Below are 27,473 nucleotides of genomic sequence, written 5' to 3'. Positions count from 1 at the left end.
GCGGCGGCCATCTTAAACTACCGAACAGCGGTGTTTTGCCGTCGAGTGTCTGGAACTAAAATCGGACACTTGACTAGGCAAACACCGCTGAGACCTCCATACTTCCAGGAATTCGTATAGAAACTACCGAATGACCAGCCGTTCGGTAGAAAGAACCCCACAAACAAGGGAATTCATTCAAACCCTCTCTAGGCTCTATAACACAGGCAATTCGTCTGTTTTCATTCCCTTGTTTGTGACCGACCGCAGGGCCAAAATGCATGGAACTGTTTTCGGATACTTTACCCATGCGGTCGGTCAAATCTTTGGAAACCCATATCTGCCGAACTGTTCATCCGAATGACTTGAATTTTGGATATGTTTCCCCCCTGAATAGGGGCTATCCAGCGATGCTGGATTTAAAGGTGTACCCCCTGTTTTTGGGGTACATCCAGAACTTGGCTGGAAAAGTGTACTGGATAATTGGGTTTAATGTTATCTGAGGGGAGGGGATGTGTGGGCGGAACCATGTATGTGATTGGTTATTTTATGCCTCCCCCTGGGTGTGGCCTGTATGTGGATTATTGTAATAAAAGCCAGGCTGGATGAGCCAGTCCAGAGTTCCTGTTTTACCCTCAAAGTGATGTGTCGTCTCATTATTGGGGGAAGGATTTATTGCATGCTGTTCCAGTTGACTGCTAGGAGTACAAGCCTATTCGTATGGTTCCTATTCAATGGTCTACAGCATTCATATGCTTGGGAGAATTTAAAAGGTTTCTCGGATTCGGTGATGGTGGTGTCTGCCAGAGTGCTTGGAGTCCTCAGGAAGCACTAGGAGCATCCATTAACGGAGGTACCAAGTCGGGGTGCCAGGCGATCCGTTACAGCAGCGTCCTCCCTTCCCAGCGGCAAGGTGAGCTACAGGGATGCTGGGCGGTCGGCTCAGATCCCCAGCGGCAGTGTGATATACAGGGAATTGGGAGCCCATTCCCCATTCCCCAGCGGCAGAGTGTCCTACAGGGAATTGGGAGCCCAGTCTCCATTCCCCAGCGGCAGAGTGTCCTACCGGGAATAGAGAGCCCAGTCTCCTTTCCCCAGTAGCAGGACTCTGTATTGGGAGCAGAGACAGTCGGTCTCCCTCCCCGCGGCTGGAAGTATGTATGGGAGAGGAGCTGGTTACCCCCTCTCCCCAGCGGCAGCTTAATGTACCAGGGGGAGACAGTAAGCCCCACAACTGTGCAGATGGGGCAGTGGTCTCTGCACATACAGCACAGGGGGTAGGGATGGTCGGTCCTGCCCCCCAGCGACCGGGCTGTTTAGCCAAAGAGGAGACAACCGGTCTCTCTTCCCAGCGGCAGCCTGATTTCCAGGAGGAGGTGATGCTGGATCCCTCCACCTTACAGCAACCAGCGACGTGGGGAGTGGAGGCAACCGGCCTCCCTCTCCTCCACCAGCCAGAGGTACCTGAGGTAGTGGACCTCATAGATTTGTCCTGGAGACACACACAGATGGCAGGTGGAGATGGGACCGAGGTCTCTCCACCGGCCCTACAGCGATGCTGGGTACCCAGCCCAGATCCCCAGCGGCAGTGCATCTCACAGGTAGAGGAGACAACCAGTCTCTCTTCCCAGTGGCAGCCTGAGTTCCAGGAGGAGGTGATGGTGGATCCCTCCACCTTACAGCAACCAGCGTCCTGGGGAGTGGGGGCAGCCGGCCTCCCCCTCCCACCGCAGCAGGAGATACCGGGTGAGGGGGAAAACAACCCTAACCACACTGGCACAGATGGGACCGCAGTCCTACAGGGATGCTCAACGGGCGGTCCAGATCCCCAACCTTCCCCGCAGGGATACCAGGAGGAGGTAAGCAAGCCTTCCCCTCCCCTGCTACATCCCGACCGGGTCCTGGGGGCAGTGGATGAGCCTACGATATCCACTGACCCCCTTCCAGCTGAAGAGCTGGCATCCGGGCAGAGTGTTGCTAGCCTCCCTTTTTCCGTGGTCAAGAGCCTGATTTACCGCAGGCTAACCCAGCGGAAGAGCTGGCAGCAGAGCAGAGCGCCGCTGGCCTCTGCCCCCCAAGTAACCCCAGCTGTCTGCCTAGCTGCGCCAGGGAGACCGAGGAGGCTGAACTGTCCCACTACAACCTGGAACCTACAGGCCAGTACCATTTATTGTGGGGGGGTTACTGTGTGAACTGTTTACTGTGGGTGGGCTGCTCGACTAACCTAGGTACTCGACGACGACAACCTCGCTGGCTTTCCGCTAACAAAGATGGCCGCCGCCTCGTGTTCGGTACATGAATGGCGGCCACCCGCAACAAACCACAATTAACTTCGATACAATGTTGCAAAGTACTTAATCGGAGACACACGACCTACTATGGGTGGTCTCCCATTCGGTACTTTGCTTATCCCGCGAACAGTGCGGTGATTCACTGTTCGTGGGTACCCAGGCTTAACATTAGCGGTATTCGTGTGCTGTAACATTGCAAGATACAGAGCATAGCAGGAAAATTATACATTTCGATTTAACAATACAGTTTGGATCTATAAGTGGCTGCATTTGCCACAGTGTGTCTTTTTTTTTCCCACTTCCCCTTTGTGTTTCTTTTTCCACTTATCCTCTGTGTGTCTCCCCCAGCCCCTTTGTGCCTCGGTTTCTCCTCCAACCCTTTTGTATGTATTTTTCCTCTTCCCCAGCCCCTCTGTGGAGTGACCCAATAACTGTCACATTGAAACCCCATCTGACCTAATAAAAGTCACATTGAAACCTGGTCTAACCCAATAACGGTCACATTGAAACACCGCCTGACCCAATAACGGTTGCATTGAAACACTGCCTGACCCAATAACTGTCACATTGAAACCCCATCTGACCCAATAACGGTCGCATTGAAACACCGCCTCACCCAATAACGGTCACATCGAAACACAGTCTGACCCAATAACGGTTGCATTGAAACACAGCCTGACCCAATAACGGTCGCATCGAAACACCGTCTGACCCAATAACGGTCGCATTGAAACACCGCCTCACCCAATAACGGTCGCATCGAAACACCGTCTGACCCAATAATGGTTGCATTGAAACACAGCCTGACCCAATAACGGTTGCATTGAAACACTGCCTGACCCAATAACTGTCACATTGAAACCCCATCTGACCCAATAACGGTCGCATTGAAACATCGTCTGACCTAATAACGGTCGCATTGAAACATCGTCTGACCTAATAACGGTCGCATTGAAACACTGCCTGACCCAATAACAGTTGCATCGAAACACTGCCTGACCCAATAACGGTCACATCGAAACACCGTCTGACCCAATAACAGTTGCATTGAAACACAGCCTGACCCAATAACGGTCGCATCGAAACACCGTCTGACCCAATAATGGTTGCATTGAAACACAGCCTGACCCAATAACGGTTGCATAGAAACACCGTCTGACCCAATAACGGTTGCATTGAAACACCGTCTGACCCAATAACGGTTGCATTGAAACACCGTCTGACGCAAGGTGTATGTATATGGCTGAAGGATTCTGTCGTATACTAAAAGTATGGATTTTTTTTCTCATTTTTTAAATTTACTTGTTTAAGAAAAATCCAATTCCTTTCACAAATAGGTGATTTTTTGTTTATATTAAAAATAGTTTTTAGATGACAGTTGTCCTTTGAGTCGAGATCGATGTAAGCATTAAGGCCTCAGTTTAATTAGTTTGAGTCGGAAATGACTCAATCTGTTACGAAGTCACTAATAAAGTCTTTGGGAGTATTTATAGATAAATCATTTAAAAATGTATTTCTAAAAGATTGTGATTATTTCTGATTCTGGTTAAAACTAATTAAATCAAGGTCTACATTCGCATTGATATAACTGTTTTCCTGCAAGTTGCTATATTTCCTATCACCGTGACTCTGTCGGTCACCACGTGTTGCCCATTTTCTATCTAATTCCATCAACTGTTTCTCATGTCTCATTTGATATTCAATTCTCCTACTGTCTCTTTGACCTTTCTAGCCTTTATCCTAACACCTTATCTCTTTTGTAGCCCATTGAACATTAATTTCTTCGCTTCTCTCTGTGATCAAACTCTTTCTCTGGTCTCCTTCCTCTGTCTCTGAAACAATGCCTTCTGTCTCTGGTCTCCTTCCTCTGTCTCTGATACAATGCCTTCTGTCTCTGGTCTCCTTCCTCTGTCTCTGATCCTATGCCTTCTGTCTCTGGTCTCCCTCCTCTGTTTCTGATCCAATGCCTTCTGTCTCTGGTCTCCCTCCTCTGTCTCTGATACAATGCCTTCTGTCTCTGGTCTCCCTCCTCTGTCTCTTATACAATGCCTTCTGTCTCTGGTCTCCCTCCTCTGTCTCTGATACAATGCCTTCTGTCTCTGGTTTCCCTCCTCTGTCTCTGATACAATGCCTTCTGTCTCTGGTCTCCCTCCTCTGTCTCTGATACAATGCCTTCTGTCTCTGGTCTCCTTCCTCTGTCTCTGATACAATGCCTTCTGTCTCTGGTCTCCTTCCTCTGTCTCTGATACAATGCCTTCTGTCTCTGGTCTCCTTCCTCTGTCTCTGATACAATGCCTTCTGTCTCTGGTCTCCTTCCTCTGTCTCTGATACAATGCCTTCTGTCTCTGGTCTCCTTCCTCTGTCTCTGATACAATGCCTTCTGTCTCTGGTCTCCTTCCTCTGTCTCTGATACAATGCCTTCTGTCTCTGGTCTCCTTCCTCTGTCTCTGATACAATGCCTTCTGTCTCTGGTTTCCCTCCTCTGTCTCTGATCCTATGCCTTCTGTCTCTGGTCTCCCTCCTCTGTTTCTGATACAATGCCTTCTGTCTCTGGTCTCCCTCCTCTGTCTCTTATACAATGCCTTCTGTCTCTGGTCTCCCTCCTCTGTCTCTGATACAATGCCTTCTGTCTCTGATCTCCCTCTGTCTCAGATCTCCCTCTGTCTCTGATACAATTACTTCTGTCTCTGGTTTCCCTCCTCTGTCTCTGATACAATGCCTCCTGTCTTTGGTCTCCCTCCTCTGTCTCTGATACAATGCCTTCTTTCTCTGATCTCCCTCCTCTGTCTCTTGTACAATGCCTTCTGTCTCTGGTCTCCCTCCTCTGTCTCTGATCTAATGCCTTCTGTCTCTGATACAATGACTTCTGTCTCTGGTCTGCCTCCACTCTCTGATACAATGCCTTCTATCTCTGGTCTCCCTCCTCTGTCTCTGATACAATGCCTTCTGTCTCTGGTATACCTCCTCTCTCTGATACAATGCCTTCTGTCTCTGGTCTCCCTCCTTTGTCTCTGATACAATGGCTTCTGTCTCTGGTTTCCCTCCTCTGTCTCTAAAACAATGCCTCCTGTCTCGGGTCTCCCTCCTCTGTCTCTGATACAATGCCTTCTGTCTCTGATCTCCCTCCTCTGTCTCTGATACAATGCATTCTGTCCCTGGTCTCCCTCCTCTGTCTCTGATCCAATGCCTTCTGTCTCTGGTCTCCCTCCTCTGTCTCTGATACAATGCCTTCTGTCTCTGGTCTCTCTCCTCTGTCTCTGATACAATGCCTCCTGTCTCTGGTCTCTCTCCTCTGTCTCTGATACAATGCCTTCTGTCTCTGGTCTCCCTCCTCTGTCTCTGATACAATGTCTTCTGTCTCTGGTCTCCCTCCTCTGTCTCTGATACAATGACTTCTGTCTCTAGTCTCCCTCCTCTGTCTGATACAATGCCTTCTGTCTCTGGTCTCCCTCCTCTGTCTCTGATACAATAACTTCTGTCTCTGGTCTCCCTCCTTTGTATCTGATCTAATGCCTTCTGTCTCTAATACAACGACTTCTGTCTCTGGTCTCCCTCCTCTCTCTGATACAATGCCTTCTGTCTCTGGTCTCCCTCCTCTCTCTGATACAATGCCTTCTGTCCAGGTGTGTATTTACCACAAGGCAAACAAGGCATTTGCCTTGGACGGCACTTTCAGGGGGGGCGCCAAAAAATGCCACCCAAGCTCCCAGACAAATGCCTTGCTTGCCTTGTGTTCTGGGGCTGTCCACCTTACTGTGAGTGAGTGAGTAAGTATAGCTGTCGGTGTGTGTCTGTGAGTGAGTGAACGTTTGTGTGTCTTTCAGTGAGAATAGGTGTGCCTGTGAGTGTGTGTCAGTATGTGTATGACATTTTATATGTATCTGAGAGTGTGTGCCTGTCAGTGAGTGGGTGTGTCAGTGTGTGTCTGTCAGTGAAAGTGTGTGTTGGTTAAAGAGTGTGTGCTTATGACTGTATGTGTGTGCCAATGACTGTGTATCTGTCAGTGAGTGTATATCAGTGCATGTATCTATGAGGGCATGTGTCTGTCAGTCAAAAAAGTGGCATTGACACAAATTGGGGGGTGAAATTTAGATTTTGGGGGTGCCCAAATTTAGTCGTGCCTAGGGCAGCACAAATCCAAAATACACCACTGCTTCTGTCTCTGGTCTCCCTCCTCTGTCTCTAAAACAATGCCTCCTGTCTCTGGTCTCCATCCTCTGTCTCTGATACAATGCCTTCTGTCTCTGGTCTCCCTCCTCTGTCTCTGATACAATGCCTTCTGTCTCTGGTTTCCCTCCTCTGTCTCTGATACAATGCCTTCTGTCTCTGGTCTACCTCCTCTCTCTGATACAATGCCTTCTGTCTCTGGTCTACCTCCTCTCTCTGATACAATGCCTTCTGTCTCTGGTCTACCTCATCTCTCTGATACAATGCCTTCTGTCTCTGGTCTACCTCCTCTCTCTGATACAATGATTTCTATCTCTGGTCTCCCTCCTCTGTCTCTGATACAATGCCTTCTATCTCTGGTCTCCCTCCTCTGTCTCTGATACAATGACTTCTGTCTCTGGTCTCCCTCCTCTGTCTCTGATACAATGCCTTCTGTCTCTGGTCTCCCTCCTTTGACTCTGATCTAATGCCTTCTGTCCTTGATACAATGACTTCTGTCTCTGGTCTACCTTCTCTCTCTGATACAATTCCTTCTGTCTCTGGTCTCCCTCCTTTGTCTCTGATCTAATGCCTTCTGTCTCTGGTCTACCTCATCTCTCTGATACAATGCCTTCTGTCTCTGGTCTACCTCCTCTCTCTGATACAATGATTTCTATCTCTGGTCTCCCTCCTCTGTCTCTGATACAATGACTTCTGTCTCTGGTCTCCCTCCTCTGTCTCTGATACAATGCCTTCTGTCTCTGGTCCTTTGTCTATGATACAAAGCCTTCTGTCTCTGGTCTCCCTCCTCTGTCTCTGATACAATGCCTCCTGTCTCTGGTCTCCCTCCTCTGTCTCTGATACAATGCCTTCTGTCTCTGATACAATGCCTTCTGTCTCTGGTCTCCCTCCTCTCTCTGATACAATGACTTCTGTCTCTTGTCTCCCTCCTCTGTCTCTGACACAATGCCTTCTGTCTCTGGTCTACCTCCTCTCTCTTATACGATGCATTCTGTCTCTGGTCTCCCTCCTCTGTCTCTGATACAATGCCTTCTGTCTGTGGTCTCCCTCCTCTGTCTCTGATACAATGCCTTCTGTCTGTGGTCTCCCTCCTTTGTATCTGATCTAATGCTTTCTGTCTCTGATCTCCCTCTGTCTCTGATACAATGCCTTCTATCTCTGGTCTCCCTCCTCTGTCTCTGATACAATGACTTCTGTATCTGGTCTACCTCCTCTCTCTGATACAATGACTTCTGTCTCTGGTCTACCTCCTCTCTCTGATACAATGCCTTCTGTCTCTGGTCTACCTCCTCTCTCTGATACAATGCCTTCTGTCTCTGGTCTCCCTCCTCTGTCTCTTGTACAATGCCTTCTGTCTCTGGTCTCCCTCCTTTGTCTCTGATCTAATGCCTTCTGTCTCTGATCTCCCTCCGTCTCAGATCTCCCTCTGTCTCTGATACAATGACTTCTGTCTCTGGTATACCTCCTCTCTCTGATACAATGACTTCTGTCTCTGGTCTCCCTCCTCTGTCTCTGATACAATGCCTTCTTTCTCTGGTTTCCCCCCTCTGTGTCTGATACAATGCCTTCTGTCTCTGGTCTCCCTCCTCTGTAACTGATACAATGCCTTCGGTCTCTGGTCTCCTTCCTTTGTCTCTGATACAATGCCTTCTGTCTCTGGTCTCCCTCCTCTGTCTCAGATACAAAGCCTTATGTCTCTTGTCTCCCTCCTCTGTTTTTTTATCACCTACTTTCCTTGTCTGATGTTCTCTACTTTCCATGAATGATTTTCCCGACTCTGTCTCCCATTTTCCCAAGGGAAATGTTTTTAATTTGCTGTAAACATTAGAGATTCCTATAATGACTGATCTGTGACATTACACAGGGATGGGGCCTATCCACATGAATGAGGTGCGATGTACTGGGCTGGAAAGTTCGATATGGGACTGTCAGTACAAGAACATTACAGAGGAAGACTGCAAGCACACAGAGGATGCAGCTGTGAAATGTAACTCCCCTTACATGGGTTACGAGCGGACGGTCAGTATTGTCTCCCATTGCTTTATTCCTCAGTTAGCAAATCTTTGGATGGAATGTGGATGTAGTGAGTGTGTGTTATTGCTGTGAATGTAACTACATTGCTGAGTGATTATATTGTCGGGAGATAATATATTGGGACATATTGGACCCCTGGAGTTGCACAGCAGAGGTAATAAAATGAGAATTTCTCTGTGGTGGCCACTCTTATAGGGATACGAGTCTCGCTGCCAAGGATGCTCTTTCCCCTTCTCCTGATCTCTGTCAGCGCCATCTTCACTGATTATAGATGAGTAGTGTGATATAGCTTCCCCCCCTCCCCATACATCAGCCAAGATTTAATGCTGGGAGTAATCTGGTTTATTCAGGACAAGGTACACACAATTTATACACAGACCCCCAGCCTGGGGTCTGTGGTGGGACACCGCCACTAAGCACCATGCCCACTTCTTATTTGTGTGTTTATCTATTGTATTGTGTGCTTTCCTTTTTTATTGGTTAGGTATGTTAGTGAGTTTTGCCTGTTCCCTGTTCGGGAGAGTTCATACAAACGGAACCCGTTTTGTAGAATGCTTATTAGAACGTTCTAAAACTGCAAAGTAAATCATTAATGAATGCTCCCCTGGGTGGCCGCTGGTTCGTATAACCAACCGCCCACCAGGGGAAGCAATAGTTTCCCAAACGGGCCTGCCGCACAGTTTCAGATCCCCGAATCGGTTCCATCGGAGCTATAATCACTATTTCTCCTACCCGGGAGCTACAAGGCCAGGCTCGTGGCTGCCCGAGAGCGCTCTCTCCCGAGCTGCCTAAGTGGAGGTTTGAAATCCATCTTTAATCGGGCTGCTTTGCGCCGTACTGTGTACCTGTCTGCCTTGCGTTCCCCAACCTACATATTGCCCTTTGCACCCATTCCCTCACATCATGAGCTTCTAGAGGTGAGTCTTGGGTGGGGTCAGGTCCGCATAGTATAGAATTTTTTCCCGGGGCTGATCATGTCCAGTATTTCATCCTACACCTTTACATGGACCCCGGCCTGATCGGGACATAAATATCACCACAGTGATACCAAGCTCCATGGTGAGGACTATCTTGTTCGGTCATAGAGGGCGTGGGCATTCCACCCTGAGCTTGTCTCTGACTTCTTTTCCCATAGGCCTCCTGAGCCAGAAGTGGGCAAAGTGTGCCCGGTAAACCCAATTTGGATGACCCTGGGTGTCGGATGGTGCGTGAGTCAAAACAAGAGTGTCCATTGTGCCAAAGAAAAACCTTTCTTGCTAGGTAGGTCTTGTCACTTTACCTCTTCAGATGGAGACTCTTCTCCTCTCCATTCTTTCATGATCTCCAGAGAAGGGGGAGGGATGAAGTCCTCGTCCCCTGATGATGGAGCCTGAGATGATTAATGGACAGGACGTTCTGAGAGACGGCTCCGCTAAGTCGGGGTGTTCCCTTTCCGCTTTGGAGAAGCCGCGTTGTAGCCCTTCCAATGGTGTTTAGATGATAAGGTGTCCGACCTAACGTTGTCGGTATCTCTAGCTTCCATTGGTGCTTGTGCCTTGGTACCCGCTCTGTCGGATGGGTTGTTAGCCAGCATATTGGAGAGGACTTCTTCACCCGAAGTTGCCATGGCGGCCTTAATCCTCGCCTGAAAATCGGTCGGGGATATTGAGGGAAGTCCTACTCCTTCCTGGCTCTGTCGATATACATGTATCCAGTGTGTCCTGGTCTGTGCATACAGCAACAGATACTCCATATACTCCATGGATATGAGCCCGTCCTAGGGCGTGGGGGTTTCCCCCAGTATATGTATGTCACAAGGAACGGAATAAGATTCGCTTGGGGTTCACCCAGCGTAGGGGGTTCACCCCAGTATATGTATGTCACTAGGACAGGAACCAGATTCGCTTGGGGGTCACCCAACGTAAGGGGGGGTCACCCCTGTACCACGTCACTTTGGAGAGATGTCTGCCACGCTTGGGGGTCACCCAGCGTAAGGGAGTGTTAATCACTCTGTTATGTGCCTCCACTACTGTGTCCTGGGAGGTGTATCCCTGTGGGGAAGGAGTGTATCCAGTGGTTGTGAGGTCCAGTGGGAGTAGGGAGCTGAGTAAGTTATCAGCTCTATTTAATTTCCCTGCCAGCAGATAGAGTAATGCATCCACTATATGCCCACAGCAGGGAACAGTCCATTCATAATCCTCCAGACGTACAATAAAACTGTTATTCAACATGTCAATTGTATAGAACAGAATAGAGCAAACTGCCAGCAGACATGAGTACTGCGTCCCCTATATATCAGTCCTACATATTCATGCAGAGTTACATCTAAATCTTTTATTTCACATGCCAATGAAATCTGACAGTATAGAGCTCAGCAGTGAACAGTCCATTCATAATCTTCCAGAAAAGGTACATATAAAACCTTTATTCCACATGCCCATGACATGTAACAGTATTGAGCTCAAAAGTACTTGTAAAACTTTTATTTCACAGGAAAAATATTTTAAACAGTACAGATCTAGCTGCCAGTTCATGGGAATCACGAACTGGCTAAACGACATGGCCGACGTGAATCTCGCGAGTGCCGTGAGATGCAAGATGGCCACCGTTTGCGCAAAAGTGCTGTGTGGCCCGCGATAGAGGATACGATCGCGGCCCGACCGGTATGGAACAGAGTCCCCCCGACAACCCCAGAGACCTGCCCTGAAGTTCCAGTGAATAAAAAAGCGTGCTCGCGGTAAAACACAGCGATCGCGGTAAAACGCTGCGATCAGTGCGAGACCAGAGTAAAGTATAGGAAAGAAAAGGTGCCAGCAACAGAAAACCAAACAGGCGAATAAAGCAGAAAATACAGGGTTAATTCGGGGGAAGGGTAACGGGGAGAATATCACACTATACAAGTCCAAATGGAAGGCAAGTGCAAAATAATGAAAACGTTTAGGTAAAAAATGCTGGACAAGCTAATAAAGTGTAACTAAAGTGGCCATGCATATCCAGAAACAGTTTGGATTAAAACTGAATGTCTAGCATTAAAAATCTAACTAAAGTGACCATAGCAATATTAATACAAACAGTTGGAGCAAACTGAAAGTCAAGTAATAAAGTTTAATTAAAGTAACCATTGCAATATCCAGAAAACCAGTTTGGATTAAAACTGAATGTCTAGCATAAGGTGACCCTAGCCAAGCTAAGAGGCGGCTAAGAGGGGGCTACAGTGGTTATGGTGTCTGGTGCAGTGCTTATAGTACTCGTGCTACTAGGAAGCAAGATTGGCTGAGGTACCCAGTCGGGGTGCCAGGCGGTCTGCCACATATGTGTATTTGTAATGTGACAGCATGTGATATATATATATTTGTGGTCGGTTAATATCGTATAGTGAAGTACCTTGTGATTGGAATTAAGTCGGTGTGGTGTGCCGGAACCGACGTAGAGGGTAGGCCTGAAAAAGAGGGCCCCCCTGAATGAATTGTATAAGAGGGAGAGGTGGGTGGGGTGAACAGCGTGCGTACGGCAGGTAGGAAGGGGGGGAGTAGCGTTTATATGGAACGCTTAACTCCTCCCACAAATACAGGCCTTACGGCCTTAAAACTTGTGGTCGGTTAATATCGTATAGTGAAGTACCTTGTGATTGGAATTAAGTCGGTCTGGTGTGCCGGAACCGACGTAGAGGGTAGGCCTGAAAAAGAGGGCAAAAGGAAATGCCAGAAAAACACACTTATAGCACTATATAAAATCCATGTCTTGCTACTCCTGCGTTGGGAATGTTCCTGTATAATATATAGCCGATTCCTAGTGCCTCTAATGTTTGTTCCGGCGTACTGCTACTGGATGTCGTTCTTATAGAATGGATGTGAAAATAGCAGCCAGTGGTCCTACTTACTCTAATGACGGAATGTGAATGTAGAATCGTATTTAGAAGTAGATAGGGAGTGATTAGTAGGTCAAGTGTCTCGATTGTCTGGTTCGAATGTTGACGTGACGCGGTGTAGTGTTTGTACCTTCTTAAATTTTCCTTGGGGAGACATGACTTACCTGTCTGATTAGTTGTGATCGTGGAGTTGTAGGGTTCCCGAACCCTTGTATGGTTGCAGGCACATAGATTTAAGACCTGGTTGTGTGGCGCGAATGCTGGTTTTGGGAGTCTGATACTGCCCGGTATTCCCATCTGTGTACGTACGTTACTGTGAAGCGATAAACCAATTATCTTTGATATCTTGTGTAAAAAATGGGGTATGGTTTGAAAGGCTTGTCGGAAACGTGTATGTCAGTTCGGAATAGTGCGATCATGTACGTATGAAGGTTCGAATAAAAGGTGGCAAAAAAGTAGAAAAGACTACAGGGTGATCAGTATGCCTGTGGAAGTCCTGCTCCACTGATTCTTGGAAGAATGTCACGATTCTGTTATATGTATCTTAGAGCAAACGAATAATGTACTAGATGATAACTTGTGTCGAGCCCCAACAGCCGAGTGACCGGAAGGGGATGCCAAAATGCAGATTATGCCTGAGAGATGTGAGTTGGGTGAGGTACGAGACTGAGCGACTCATGGATAGTCGGCCCTAATAGACACGAAAATGCTGCAATCCCTCGTCTGACGTTGCGTTTGTAGGACATCCTGAAAAAGAACATGACAACAACAATGAACTCAAACAACAACAATATGGTTAAGTAAAATAGAACTGGCTGGCTAACTAGTGCCGAAGCGAAAAGCTCACTACCCCGTGACAAGTGAGGCCCTGCTAGTAGCCAAGCGGCTGGTGAGAGGCTCTACCTATGATTTGGGCGTGGGGCTCGAGCCACTAGCGTGGTGGCGGGGTGGTGGCCTCTCGGTGACAGTAAAGATCCAAAAACGTGTGGCCGTGTCAGGTGAGGCCCTAACTATAAACCCGATAGGTGGGTGAATGCGAGGCACTAACTATGATTTGGGCCGAGGGGCGAAAATCTCTGTGTTGAGATTGGGGAGTTGGCCTCGCGGGACCAGCTACGGTGTACAGCTAAGGCCAGCTCCTAACCCTAGATAGCCAGTTCTCTGACCCTAGACGGGGGCTTGATAAGGGGGTAACGTAACGTGCTTGGAAACCCAAGTTGTAGTAAATGATAGATACCCGGATATTCCCAGATAGAGACAGAGGAAACGAAGGGAGAGAAAGGAGGAAGAAAGAAGAAGGAACTGAAGTCGAGGGAAGGAAAATAATGTGCAGTATAGTGAAGTACTATGGAGATATAGCTGATAGTGCAGTATCGATAGACCCTGAGGGTGCTGAAGATTCTCGTGATGGTTACTATATAAACCTGAAAGGAGATGAAATGAAGGCGTTGTGCCGAGAAAACGTCGTAGCAGCTGACGGAGAGAGGAGGGTGAAATTAGCAAGGTAGTGAGTAACAAAACGATTGTTACGGGTAGTGAGTACGAATGAAGAGTTGTGGAGTGGAGCCGTGGCCTGACGAGGCAAGGCAGGAATCAAGCCCCCGTACCCCAAACATGTAACAACGTGGCCTAGTAGAGGCAGTTGTTAGGAAACACAATGAAACCAAACCTGATAGAAACAGGTGATAATCGTTTAACAAAGGCCAATTGTGTAACAATTGTAGGAAATGTGAACGAAAACACATTTATACCAGATAGAAACAGGCGGCAATAGTGAACCAGTAATTGTCTACTGCTAGCAGATGACAAAATGAAACAAATAGTAACTGTGATTGTCGGTTCGATACCTCATCGTGTAACAACGTGGCCTTGTCGAGGCAGTTGTTTGTAGTGTGGATGAAACAAAATTGTACCTGATAGAAATAGGCGATAATAGCGACCTAGTGATTGTCTAATGGTAACAAATGACAGTATGCAACATTAATAGAAATCAGCGGGGAATGTCAAATGGCGGTTACGCCTGAACCTGAGGTAATTCGATGCATGTATAACAGGAGTTGCATAATTGTAAGCGTAATCTGGGAGATAAAACAAATCCAACATATACACAGTGTTTAGTTAGTTAGATTAACTTGACCCAATAAAACAGTACATGCATAGCGTCAGGCATTTAGTGGTATTACATGGGATGCACCAATAGAAGAAACACCATTAACAACCTGAAAACAGGACGGCAGAGAAGCTACACATTATACAGAATAAAACAGCAAATACCATCAAACCACTAGGTGGAGATACCAGCCGAATGACTAGGACTTTGCACTGATACATTAAAACAGTAATAGTGAACCAGTAATTGTCTACTGCTAGCAGATGACAAAATGAAACAAATAGTAACTGTGATTGTCGGTTCGATACCTCATCGTGTAACAACGTGGCCTTGTCGAGGCAGTTGTTTGTAGTGTGGATGAAACAAAATTGTACCTGATAGAAATAGGCGATAATAGCGACCTAGTGATTGTCTAATGGTAACAAATGACAGTATGCAACATTAATAGAAATCAGCGGGGAATGTCAAATGGCGGTTACGCCTGAACCTGAGGTAATTCGATGCATGTATAACAGGAGTTGCATAATTGTAAGCGTAATCTGGGAGATAAAACAAATCCAACATATACACAGTGTTTAGTTAGTTAGATTAACTTGACCCAATAAAACAGTACATGCATAGCGTCAGGCATTTAGTGGTATTACATGGGATGCACCAATAGAAGAAACACCATTAACAACCTGAAAACAGGACGGCAGAGAAGCTACACATTATACAGAATAAAACAGCAAATACCATCAAACCACTAGGTGGAGATACCAGCCGAATAAACTATGACTTTGCACTGATACATTAAAACATAATGGAAAGTATGCCCAAACCTCCGATTTAGAAATATTGCGCTGATATACGAAAAACATTATGGAAAGTAGGAGTGAAAATTTACGTAGCCAATATGTCGTGCATGATATAATAAAATTACTGGCATCCCTTCCTTTACCCTCTCTGTAGAAAAGCATAGCCTCTATAACAACACGAGTCTTAACCCAAGTGGATTAATATATATAACCATAGCAAGATTAACGTTTGGACCGGAAATTAATGAGTCCGTGAAGGGGTGAGGGGGTGGGGGGTGTGTAGGACCCCGACCCCCCAGACGGGTGATTGAAAGTGACCGCCTAGGTGCTGGCGAGAGGGGAGCGTGGGTGGTCCCTGGGAAGATTTAATGTGCCACTATATTCGCTTGCAGAGTGCCATTCTGGGCTGTACCCCAGTAATATCAGTACAGGCAGTGTGAGCTGACACAAGGCTCTGGGCTCAGGACGAAGCGCCGGTATGCAGTCCAGTACCACCTAGCTGTGACCTTGGGAAGTTCTGGCAATGCTCATACCCACAGTGATCTCACAAAACGCATTAAGAATTATGTGAATTAAAATATACACAGAATATGTAGAGGTGAGATGAAAAGCAGATATTATTCACAAATCAGGTCCACAGTTACACCTCGGTGTCATGGAATCCTCCGCTGTAATAAATACATTGCATGACATCATTTGACCAAATCTGCATTTCAAAGATAACTAATGGCAATACTATGTGTGTGGTACTGTGTTCCGGTCTTTGATACACTGCAGTACCGCCAAATTAACCAATAGGATCTATTACACGGGTAATCAACTGAGACTCTGCAAAACGATCACATGGATAAACTACAACTCCCATAATCCCAATTAAGGACCAAAGAACTTCAGGCTCACCAACAGATAAAAAATATAAATTGAAATAATAAATACATTGTCCTAAAGAGTGCAAGAGAATTGCTCCAAGCAATCATATCCCCGACATGTGTGTTCCGGTCCCCCATGAGACCACAGCGATGTGGAGGGGACCGGAATGAGACTCACGGTTAGCAGGCAAGCCGGACCGCTGATAGTACGGCTGGAGGTTTGTCGAACAGCAAATAGCCCGAGCGCGGCTATTTGCTGATTACCTTGCCTTCGCATGTTAGTTGCCCGAAAGGAGGAGCGGGGGGAACGGAGAGGAAGCCGGACCGGAAGAGGCGAGGACCGGAAGAGGCGAGGACCGGAGGAGCCTGAGTGAGGACCGGAAGTCTGGCTGTCACTGAGTGAACAGCGTGTGTACGGCAGGTAGGAAGGGGGGGAGTAGCGTTTATATGGAACGCTTAACTCCTCCCACAAATACAGGCCTTACGGCCTTAAAACATATGTCTTTTACACACATTCAGCTAATATTAGTTTAATAATAATAATGAATATTCAATATTATTAACATAGGTACTATTTATCTATGATAAACATTTATGTATTTATTTATAAAATATATTTATTTATAAAATATTTTACCAGTAAAGGAAAATATTTTACAGTTTTCAAGAATGTCCTGGGTCAACACATCATTGCATTGATACAATTAGGGTACAATAAAATACAAAAACAATATTAATACACAATAAATACAAACTTTAACATAAAACAGGTAGGAAATATATAATCAACCATGACAGGTGCATTCTGTTTTGAGGTATGTAGAGAGGGATCTCTTAAAGGACTTTAGGATTAGGGAAGATTTGAAAGTGTGCGGGAGGTCGTTCCATAATTGCGGCGCTCTGTAGGAGGAGGAGGATCGGGCTGCTTTCTTTTTGTATTGAGGTAGACTAAGTAAAGTGTTGGTACCGTATTGGAGGTTATAGGAGGTGGGAACAGCTGGGGAAAGCATTCTGCTCAGGTAGGGCGGGAGTTTCCCAGAAAAGCTCTTAAACACAAGGCTGGAAAGATGAAGGGTGCGTCTGGATTCCAGCGACAGCCAGTTTAGTTCTTTTAGCATGTCACAATGGTGGGTCCTGTAATTACATTGTAGCACAAATTGGCAGAACGAGTTATACAATGTGTTGAGTTTATTAATGTGGGATTGCGATGCAGGTGCATATACTACATCCCCATAATCAATGATTGGCATCAGCATTTGCTGTACAATCTTTCCCTTTACTGTAGGGCTTAGGCAGGATTTGCTTCTGTACAGGGCACCTAGTTTTGGATAAAGTTTAGATGCAAGCTTTTCTATGTGGAGGCCAAAAGATGGGTATGTTGTTAGACCCTAATCTAAGTATTTGAAATAGTGGACTGCGTTCAGTGTGCTATTTGAATTAGTTTTGATGGATAGGTGGCAATGGTGTAATTTGTGTAATTTAGGTACTGTTCCAAAGATCATTGTCACAGTTTTGTCAGTGTTTAGGAAGAGTTTGTTTTTTGCGATCCACTTTTCTACCTCTGTAAACTGGTCTTGGAGCACAGCCTCAAGCTGCGGTAGATCGGATTTGCTTGCATAGATTACCGTGTCGCCTGCGTACATGTGTACATAATTATCGTTAGTCTATATGGATATGTTTGTGTGTATATATAGCGCTTCCCCCCGTCCCCCCCTTGCAGATATTAATTCTTGTAAGAGAGCCTTATCTCTGGTCAATGCTTATGTTGGCCACATTTGGTGGCTTAGGGTTTGAATGAATTGCGTTACAGAGAAAACAAACGTGTGTCTGTCTTTGAATTTTTGTTACAAAATGGAGTCACATCTGTTAAGTGGTGACTTACAGTATAAATTTTTAATTTCTATCTTACCACAAAATGTCTGCCATTGGAAATACCCTGACAATTTGTGTCAACAAAGATTCTTAAAATGTACACCCATCCAGATATAGACAGCAGCTGACCCATGGCGCCATATAACTTGGCTCCATTGCCAAGGGGTCCACGTTTTGCTCCTGTCTTCTGGGGGTGATCATGGATACATGGATTTTAGGATGGCATTCCTATATAAATTCCAGTATTGTGACTTTGACAATGTGCATTATTTGAATGGATCACTGAGCTTTTGAGTCAGTCCTGAGCTCCCTTTTAAGATATATATTTGTAGCATTTATTATTATTATTATTATTCTCGCCATTTATATAGCGCCAACAGATTCTGTAGCGATTTACAATATTATGAGGACAATTACAAGAAAACAGGAACGATAGGCTGAAGAGGATCCTGCTCAAACGAGCTTACACTCTATAGCAGGTGGGGTATAAGACACGTTAGGACAGGAAATATCAATCAAATAAGGTGGGAGTAAAGCCGAGCTGGAGGAGAGAGTAAAGTGCTGCTCTTTAGGAGAGAACAAGAGACAGGTATGTGAGGTAGAGGTTATTCTGGGAGCTTTCCTGAACAGATGGGCTTTAAGGCACTTCTGAAAGTATTGAAGACTAGGGGAGAGTCTGATGGGGGTAGGCAGGCTATTCCATAGGAAGGGAGCCGCCCACGAGAAGTCCTGCAAGCGTGAGATGGCTGTATGGGTGCGAGAGGCGGACAGGAGGTGGTCACGGGCAGAGCGGAAAGACCGAGAAGGGGCATACCAATGGATCTGTGAGGAGATATAAGAGGGGCTAGAATTGTTCAGAGCTTTATAGGTATGGGTTAGCACTTTGAATTGACTCCTATAGGATACAGGAAGCCAATTTAAGGACTGGCAGAGAGGTGAGGTGTGAGAGGACCGACTAGAGAGGAAAATCTGTCAATTTAGCACCTCTTGTGTAAGCAAGCTTCGTGATTGCATCCATTCTTCTTCTTTGTCGGTGCAGTTTTTTTCATGCTTGTCCTGTTACTTTGACACATTAAGTAATTCAGCAATTTGTGTCTGAAGCTCCTGCAAATCAGTATCTTCGGAAACTGGTCAGATGCCACCATATTCCATTGGAAACTCATCGCTCAAGCTGCTGCTTTTCAGACCACTTTTACAGTTAACGCATCCTGCTAAATAACTTTCATCCTAATATGATTCATCTTTGCAGCTGCCTTTGTGATTTAGGAAATACACAGTTAAACAGTTTCTTTGTGCAATGTATGCAGACGGCTACATTAAACATACAAGGGAGGTCATTGTTCCTTTTTTTTAAATTCTTTATTTTTTGGTGCATTCAGTTAATACAGTCACCTGTTGTGCCACAACAGCAATAACAAGTAGAGTGGGTAACATTGTTTAACCCCTTAAGGACACATGACGTGTGTGACACGTCATGATTCCCTTTTATTCCAGAAGTTTGGTCCTTAAGGGGTCAAACAAGTTTGTGGAAATAGAGGTACTGCACACATTTTTTAAACAGATAAGTAAACAAGGTTTTCTCTCGGGCTTCATAAAAACAAAAGGCTACTTTCCTGGCTAGCAGACAAGCTTCGTCCAGTGGGCACAATAACAGTAAAGCAGGCTAGGACATAAAATTACATAGCTGAGCTTAACACTTCTATCACAGTGTCTGGCTACGCACGGTCATGCCGTTAATGTAAGTTTAAATGTGCTACGCTAGGTGAGAATGCAATGCGATTAAAATAGGTAACCAGGGAGTACAGGCTAGTTCCTCATGTCTGAGCTGTGGATCACGTTTTGGTAACTCAGAGAAGCGAACTAGGCATGAAGGTTAAAAACACAACAACAAAAAAACAATAATTATAAAATAATAATAATAAAATAATAAAATGTCGCTTGTCTTACAAATGATTCGAGAGTATGGAGCCGTCTCTACATGGCTCACTAAGTTTGGTACAGGCTAAACATTCCTGGCTAAGTCTGGCACGTAAAAACTAAACAAGGTGAAAACAGGTTCAATAGTGTGATCTATAATACTAGCTGTGATTGCAGGGCACATTACTATGCACTTTACAGGCTATTCTTATGCATGGGACGTATTGGCAGAGTAGGAAACCCCAGGATAATATGGATTTGATATATAGGTAAGGTAAGCGTGTCTATTTCAGGGTTGAGTAAAGCAATATTTCTTTAATATGTCTCTGTATGTCTATCGGGCACCATGTGATGTGGTTGCCGCGAGTGTCCTTTGGTGGTTGCGGTCATCTCTGTATGCTGCTTAGCCGATGCCCTGCGATGGGAGGCTGCAGAGGTGTAAGTGCTTTAGTAGGGCATGTAAGTCCTGCTGGGGTAGGGCAAAGTTCTGCTGTGTTAGTTCCGGTGTTGGGCCCGTTCTCCTATTGCCATAGGTACTTGTAGTTGCGTTGCGGGTAGTTGGTGTTTTGTAGGCTGGATCTCCCCGTGTTGTTGGCAGGTTCTGGTATCGTGATAGGAGCCTACCTCTCGGAGGTTGCTTAACATGTCTTGGTTTCATGTGGGGTTTGGTTGGAGCCTGTATGTCCCTGCGGGCTGCCATCACTGCTTGTTTCAGTCTCTTACGAGCGGGCGGGAGAAGTCTCCGTCGATGGCGGCAGCGCCATCTTGTGGTTACCTTTGGGTGGGAGACAGCGCGGCTGTAGCTGGTACATGTGGGTCTCTCTCTGGGTAGGTTCGCTGGCATGTTGCCCTGCCGCTCTCTGTGTGCCAGTTTCTCCCAAAAGGCGTTGAAGATGGCGTCCAGCCGTGTCAGGATGTTGGTCCCCTCTCTACCGCCATTGTGGTCGCACGTGGAGTCCGCCATTTTGTGGGCCTGTGTGGCTAGGAGTTGCCTGTGGGGCTCCGTTTTCTGCGTCTGCTTTTGCCAAGCCGTCTGGCGAGGTTGGACCGGGATCACCCCCACCGGTCCTGAGGGGGGGTAGCGGGTGATCAGTGGCTCAGCACCCCCGGCTTGGAGGCGAGGGGAGCGGCCGCCTCCCCCCATCCCCGTCCACCGCAAGTCGCCGTGGGTTACTTCAGGTTTGTGCTTGTGGGAAATGTTTGTGTCTGGTATCAGGCGATTCACCAGGGTGCCCCCAGCTTGGGTAGCGTACCCCGGCATCTTTTTTGGCATCAAATCAGCAGGCATTTTCCCAAAAGTCGCTTTGGCGCTGGGAGCTCCTCTGCCAAGCGACCGTTCAGTTTGCAAGTCAGGCCCCGCCCCCTCCTTTTTTTTTATCCACTTGAATAAATAACCACCTAAGTACTTGTTTTCTCCAAGAACAACCATGAAATAATTGCAGTATAGTCTGCGTGCGAGATCCGGAAACAGCGTGACTGAGCCTGTGGGTTTCATCTTAACCAGTCTGCTTGCCGTCTCTCTCTCTACCTGTGTAATAGACATTTATGTCTTTTGTCACATGGATTGTAAATGCAAACCAAAAGCGAGAAATAGAAGTTATGTCTGTTAGAGAATGGAGAAGCAAACAATGACCCATCAGAGTGATAAGAAGAATGTGTCTTACTAAGGTCACTAAGCATTTCTACTGGCCTTCACTCCTTCATGTGGTGCAACAAGATGTAGAGGAAACCAACCATCCTATGGCCTGCTAAGAATGATCCATGACTCGCCATCACCTAATCCATTTGGATAATATGTTGGACCATGTCGAGTAGATCCAGTGTGGGAATTGTGGACTCTTGCTTCCCTCATGCTTCATATGGCTCATTGCCGTTTGGTAAATCACCGAGAGGCTTTGCTAGCTTTCCTGAATTTGGCTAGTTAAACTGATAATTCTAATCTCTGTGTTCGCAGCCTTGGCTTGTCCTGGTTGTACATTGTATGCTGCCTGCACCAACTTGTTTGATGTTATCCAACGATAGTGGAGCCTCTGACCCTGGTGTGTCCTTGATCACACTCTACCTTTAACTGCTGTAAGCTATCTTTTAGGAGGTCTTATCCGTACAATACACACAGATACTCCCACACAAAATCCTCCCCTCTGCCTGTGATAGGATTACTGAACACGATGGGTAATCTCATTATCACAGGCAGAGGAATACAGTTTTTTACACAATATTCATAACTTTGAAAGTATGCATCACATTCACATAAAACATTTTCAGAATCAGCATACTCCAAATACAAACATATGTCAAAATCATCCAAATTGGTCGATCGAGGTCCTTTGTGACCAAATGAAGCATGGCTTTTCTGCCCAAAACCAGTTCCACAGAGTCTTCTATCCTGGAGATAATTGAGAAGTAATCCAATTATCTCCAAGGACAGAGGCAAAACTCCATTAAGCACATGGCAGTAAAAAGACAGTAAAATACAATAAAATACACAAGGTTACATTTATTACATAAAAAAACAGACATTCTACCTATCCCCAGATAGCTTAGATCTCAGCGCACATTATTACCGGATGGCGCTCAGATCACATACATACAGTTCAATCGCCATGTAGCCAAAGTCTTTCATACAGTCTTTCAGTATACGGCTGGGCTCCATGGCATAGCTATCTGGGGTAGCATGGCTTTAACAGTCCGCAGAAAGGCACAAACCAGCCTTTCTGCAGGGAAAAAGAACAGGGGCCATAGTCTGAAGGCAAGAGGCGGGCAAGCAGCCCCCTCCAAGGTCACCCTGCAGTGGGAGGGACAGACTCCGTGTCCCATAGCTCCTTCTTTCTGTGTCACCCTGCAGTGGGAGGGACAGACTCCGTGTCCCATAGCTCCCTTCTGTCTGTGTCACCCTGCAGTGAGAGGGACAGACTCTGTGTCCCATAGCTCCTTCTTTCTGTGTCACCCTACAGTGGGAGGGACAGACTCCGTGTCCCATAGCTCCTTCTGTCTGTGTCACCCTGCAGTGGGAGGGACAGACTCTGTGTCCCATAGCTCCTTCTGTCTGTGTCACCCTGCAGTGGGAGGGACAGACTCTGTGTCCCATAGCTCCTTCTTTCTGTGTCACCCTGCAGTGGGAGGGACAGACTCTGTGTCCCATAGCTCCCTTCTGTCTGTGTCACCCTGCAGTGGGAGGGACAGACTCCGTGTCCCATAGCTCCCTTCTGTCTGTGTCACCCTGCAGTGGGAGGGACAGACTCCATGTCCCATAGCTCCTTCTGTCTGTGTGTCACACTGCAGTGGGAGGGACAGACTCTGTGTCCCATAGCTCCCTTCTGTCTGTGTCACACTGCAGTGGGAGGGACAGACTCAGTGTCCCATAGCTCCCTTCTGTCTGTGTCACCCTGCAGTGGGAGGGACAGACTCCGTGTCCCATAGCTCCCTTCTGTCTGTGTCACCCTGCAGTGGGAGGGACAGACTCCGTGTCCCATAGCTCCCTTCTGTCTGTGTCACCCTGCAGTGGGAGGGACAGCCTCCATGTCCCATAGCTCCCTTCTGTCTGTGTCACCCTGCAGTGGGAGGGATTGACTCTGTCAAACTGGAGTAGGAAAAACATTGTTGTATTTGTTAATTTTATGCTAAAAAAAAAAAAAACGATATAAGAGATCCTCATTTTATAAATCACAGATCCGCTTGGCAGGTGGACGCACCCGTACTGAGGGGCGTGTAGAGGTTCTGTATGGCCCCCGAGGATCCGAACGCTGGGGCCTGATTTGTGGAGAAGGCTGGGGGACCATGGAAGCAGCAACTGTGTGTCAGCAAATAGGACTGGGCTATGTGAGCAGTGCTTTACAAGTAGGTATAGTGCAGGCAGGGTCTGGGTATAAGAGACTGACTTCGTATTAGGAGCTGGGTTTCAGTATTGCCTAATGAACCATTGCAGTATGTGTTACTGAAATGCATGCCAGTTTTACTATTTTCTTGATTTAACAATATATATGTGAAAAAAACAAGCATGTTATAAGGGAGCTACGTATGCCCGGTCTGTGCTTTCTCTTTGTGAGCTCAGTATTCCCGGTCTGTGCTTTCTCTGTGTGAGCACAGTATTCCCGGTCTGTGCTTTCTCTGTGTGAGCTCAGTATTCCCGGTCTGTGCTTTCTCTGTGTGAGCTCAGTATTCCCGGTCTGTGCTTTCTATGTGTGAGCTCAGTATTCCCGGTCTGTGCTTTCTATGTGTGAGCTCAGTATTCCCGGTCTGTGCTTTCTCTGTGTGAGCTCAGTATTCCCGGTCTGTGCTTTCTATGTGTGAGCTCAGTATTCCCGGTCTGTGCTTTCTATGTGTGAGCTCAGTATTCCCGGTCTGTGCTTTCTATGTGTGAGCTCCGTATTCCCAGTCTGTGCTTTCTCTGTGTGAGCTCAGTATTCCTGGTCTGTGCTTTCTATGTGTGAGCTCAGTATTCCCGGTCTGTGCTTTCTATGTGTGAGCTCAGTATGCCCGGTCTGTGCTTTCTCTTTGTGAGCTCAGTATTCCCGGTCTGTGCTTTCTCTGTGTGAGCTCAGTATTCCCGGTCTGTGCTTTCTATGTGTGAGCTCAGTATTCCCGGTCTGTGCTTTCTCTATGTGAGCTCAGTATTCCCGGTCTGTGCTTTCTATGTGTGAGCTCAGTATTCCCGGTCTGTGCTTTCTATGTGTGAGCTCAGTATTCCCGGTCTGTGCTTTCTCTGTGTGAGCTCAGTATTCCCGGTCTGTGCTTTCTCTGTGTGAGCTCAGTATTCCCGGTCTGTGCTTTCTCTGTGTGAGCTCAGTATTCCCGGTCTGTGCTTTCTATGTGTGAGCTCAGTATTCCCGGTCTGTGCTTTCTATGTGTGAGCTCAGTATTCCGGGTCTGTGCTTTCTATGTGTGAGCTCAGTATTCCCGGTCTGTGCTTTCTCTATGTGAGCTCAGTATTCCCGGTCTGTGCTTTCCCTGTGTGAGCTCAGTATTCCCGGTCTGTGCTTTCTATGTGTGAGCTCAGTATTCCCGGTCTGTGCTTTCTATGTGTGAGCTCAGTATTCCCGGTCTGTGCTTTCTCTGTGTGAGCTCAGTATTCCCGGTCTGTGCTTTCTCTGTGTGAGCTCAGTATTCCCGGTCTGTGCGTTCTATGTGTGAGCTCAGTATTCCCGGTCTGTGCTTTCTCTGTGTGAGCTCAGTATTCCCGGTCGGTGCTTTCTATGTGTGAGCTCAGTATTCCCAGTCTGTGCTTTCTCTGTGTGAGCTCAGTATTCCCGGTCTGTGCTTTCTATGTGTGAGCTCAGTATTCCCGGTCTGTGCTTTCTATGTGTGAGCTCAGTATTCACGGTCTGTGCTTTCTATGTGTGAGCTCAGTATTCCCGGTCTGTGCTTTCTCTGTGTGAGCTCTGTATTCCCGGTCTGTGCTTTCTATGTGTGAGCTCAGTATTCCTGGTCTGTGCTTTCTATGTGTGAGCTCAGTATTCCCGGTCTGTGCTTTCTATGTGTGAGCTCAGTATTCACGGTCTGTGCTTTCTATGTGTGAGCTCAGTATTCCCGGTCTGTGCTTTCTCTGTGTGAGCTCTGTATTCCCGGTCTGTGCTTTCTATGTGTGAGCTCAGTATTCCTGGTCTGTGCTTTCTATGTGTGAGCTCAGTATTCCCAGTCTGTGCTTTCTATGTGTGAGCTCAGTATTCCCGTTCTGTGTGAGCTCAGTATTCCCGTTCTGTGTGAGCTCAGTATTCCCGTTCTGTGTGAGCTCAGTATTCCCGGTCTGTGCTCTCTATGTGTGAGCTCAGTATTCCCGGTCTGTGCTTTCTATGTGTGAGCTCAGCATTCCCGGTCTGTGCTTTCTATGTGTGAGCTCAGTATTCCCGGTCTGTGCTTTCTATGTGTGAGCTCAGTATTCCCGGTCTGTGCTTTCTATGTGTGAGCTCAGTATTCCCGGTCTGTGCTTTCTATGTGTGAGCTCAGTATTCCCGGTCTGTGCTTTCTCTATGTGAGCTCAGTATTCCCGGTCTGTGCTTTCTATGAGTGAGCTCAGTATTCCCGGTCTGTGCTTTCTATCTGTGAGCTCAGTATTCCTGGTCTGTGCTTTCTATGTGTGAGCTCAGTATTCCCGGTCTGTGCTTTCTATGTGTGAGCTCAGTATTCCCGGTTTGTGCTTTCTCTGTGTGAGCTCAGTATTCCCGGTCTGTGCTTTCTATATGTGAGCTCAGTATTCCCGGTCTGTGCTTTCTCTTTGTGAGCTCAGTATTCCCGGTCTGTGCTTTCTATGTGTGAGCTCAGTATTCCCGGTCTGTGCTTTCTATGTGTGAGCTCAGTATTCCCGGTTTGTGCTTTCTCTGTGTGAGCTCAGTATTCCCGGTCTGTGCTTTCTATATGTGAGCTCAGTATTCCCGGTCTGTGCTTTCTCTTTGTGAGCTCAGTATTCCCGGTCTGTGCTTTCTATGTGTGAGCTCAGTATTCCCGGTCTGTGCTTTCTCTGTGTGAGCTCAGTATTCCCGGTCTGTGCTTTCTATGTGTGAGCTCAGTATTCCCGGTCTGTGCTTTCTATGTGTGAGCTCAGTATTCCCGGTCTGTGCTTTCTCTGTGTGAGCTCAGTATTCCCGGTCTGTGCTTTCTCTGTGTGAGCACAGTATTCCCGGTCTGTGCTTTCTATGTGTGAGCTCAGTATTCCCGGTCTGTGCTTTCTCTGTGTGAGCTCAGTATTCCCGGTCTGTGCTTTCTATGTGTGAGCTCAGTATTCCCGGTCTGTGCTTTCTCTGTGTGAGCTCAGTATTCCCGGTCTGTGCTTTCTCTTTGTGAGCTCAGTATTCCCGGTCTGTGCTTTCTATGTGTGAGCTCAGTATTCCCGGTCTGTGCTTTCTCTGTGTGAGCTCAGTATTCCCGGTCTGTGCTTTCTATGTGTGAGCTCAGTATTCCCGGTCTGTGCTTTCTATGTGTGAGCTCAGTATGCCCGGTCTGTGCTTTCTCTTTGTGAGCTCAGTATTCCCGGTCTGTGCTTTCTCTGTGTGAGCTCAGTATTCCCGGTCTGTGCTTTCTATGTGTGAGCTCAGTATTCCCGGTCTGTGCTTTCTCTATGTGAGCTCAGTATTCCCGGTCTGTGCTTTCTATGTGTGAGCTCAGTATGCCCGGTCTGTGCTTTCTCTTTGTGAGCTCAGTATTCCCGGTCTGTGCTTTCTCTGTGTGAGCACAGTATTCCCGGTCTGTGCTTTCTATGTGTGAGCTCAGTATTCCCGGTCTGTGCTTTCTCTGTGTGAGCTCAGTATTCCCGGTCTGTGCTTTCTATGTGTGAGCTCAGTATTCCCGGTCTGTGCTTTCTATGTGTGAGCTCCGTATTCCCAGTCTGTGCTTTCTCTGTGTGAGCTCAGTATTCCTGGTCTGTGCTTTCTATGTGTGAGCTCAGTATTCCCGGTCTGTGCTTTCTATGTGTGAGCTCAGTATGCCCGGTCTGTGCTTTCTCTTTGTGAGCTCAGTATTCCCGGTCTGTGCTTTCTCTGTGTGAGCTCAGTATTCCCGGTCTGTGCTTTCTATGTGTGAGCTCAGTATTCCCGGTCTGTGCTTTCTCTATGTGAGCTCAGTATTCCCGGTCTGTGCTTTCTATGTGTGAGCTCAGTA

At 46.9% G+C, this 27,473-nt stretch overlaps 1 protein-coding gene across 10 annotated transcripts in view; it reads left to right on the top strand.

The window, feature by feature from the left end:
* LOXL3 (lysyl oxidase like 3) overlaps positions 1–27,473 on the top strand; it is a 337,537-nt gene that overhangs the window by 268,413 nt on the left and 41,651 nt on the right. For 8 of the 10 annotated variants that reach the window (XM_063457482.1, XM_063457481.1, XM_063457485.1 and 5 more), the window contains 2 exons: positions 8,302–8,456; positions 23,553–23,720. In XM_063457482.1, coding sequence (XP_063313552.1) covers positions 8,302–8,456; positions 23,553–23,720 — 323 coding nt within the window. The remainder of the gene's footprint in view (positions 1–8,301; positions 8,457–23,552; positions 23,721–27,473) is intronic. The other 2 variants (XM_063457488.1, XM_063457490.1) reach the window with 1 other exon arrangement.

The sequence above is a fragment of the Pelobates fuscus genome, chromosome 6 (genome assembly GCF_036172605.1).
Source record: "Pelobates fuscus isolate aPelFus1 chromosome 6, aPelFus1.pri, whole genome shotgun sequence".
Lineage (NCBI taxonomy): Eukaryota > Metazoa > Chordata > Amphibia > Anura > Pelobatidae > Pelobates > Pelobates fuscus.
The sequence above is the reverse complement of the archived record's forward strand: the minus strand, read 5'-3'. Positions and strand labels throughout refer to the sequence as shown.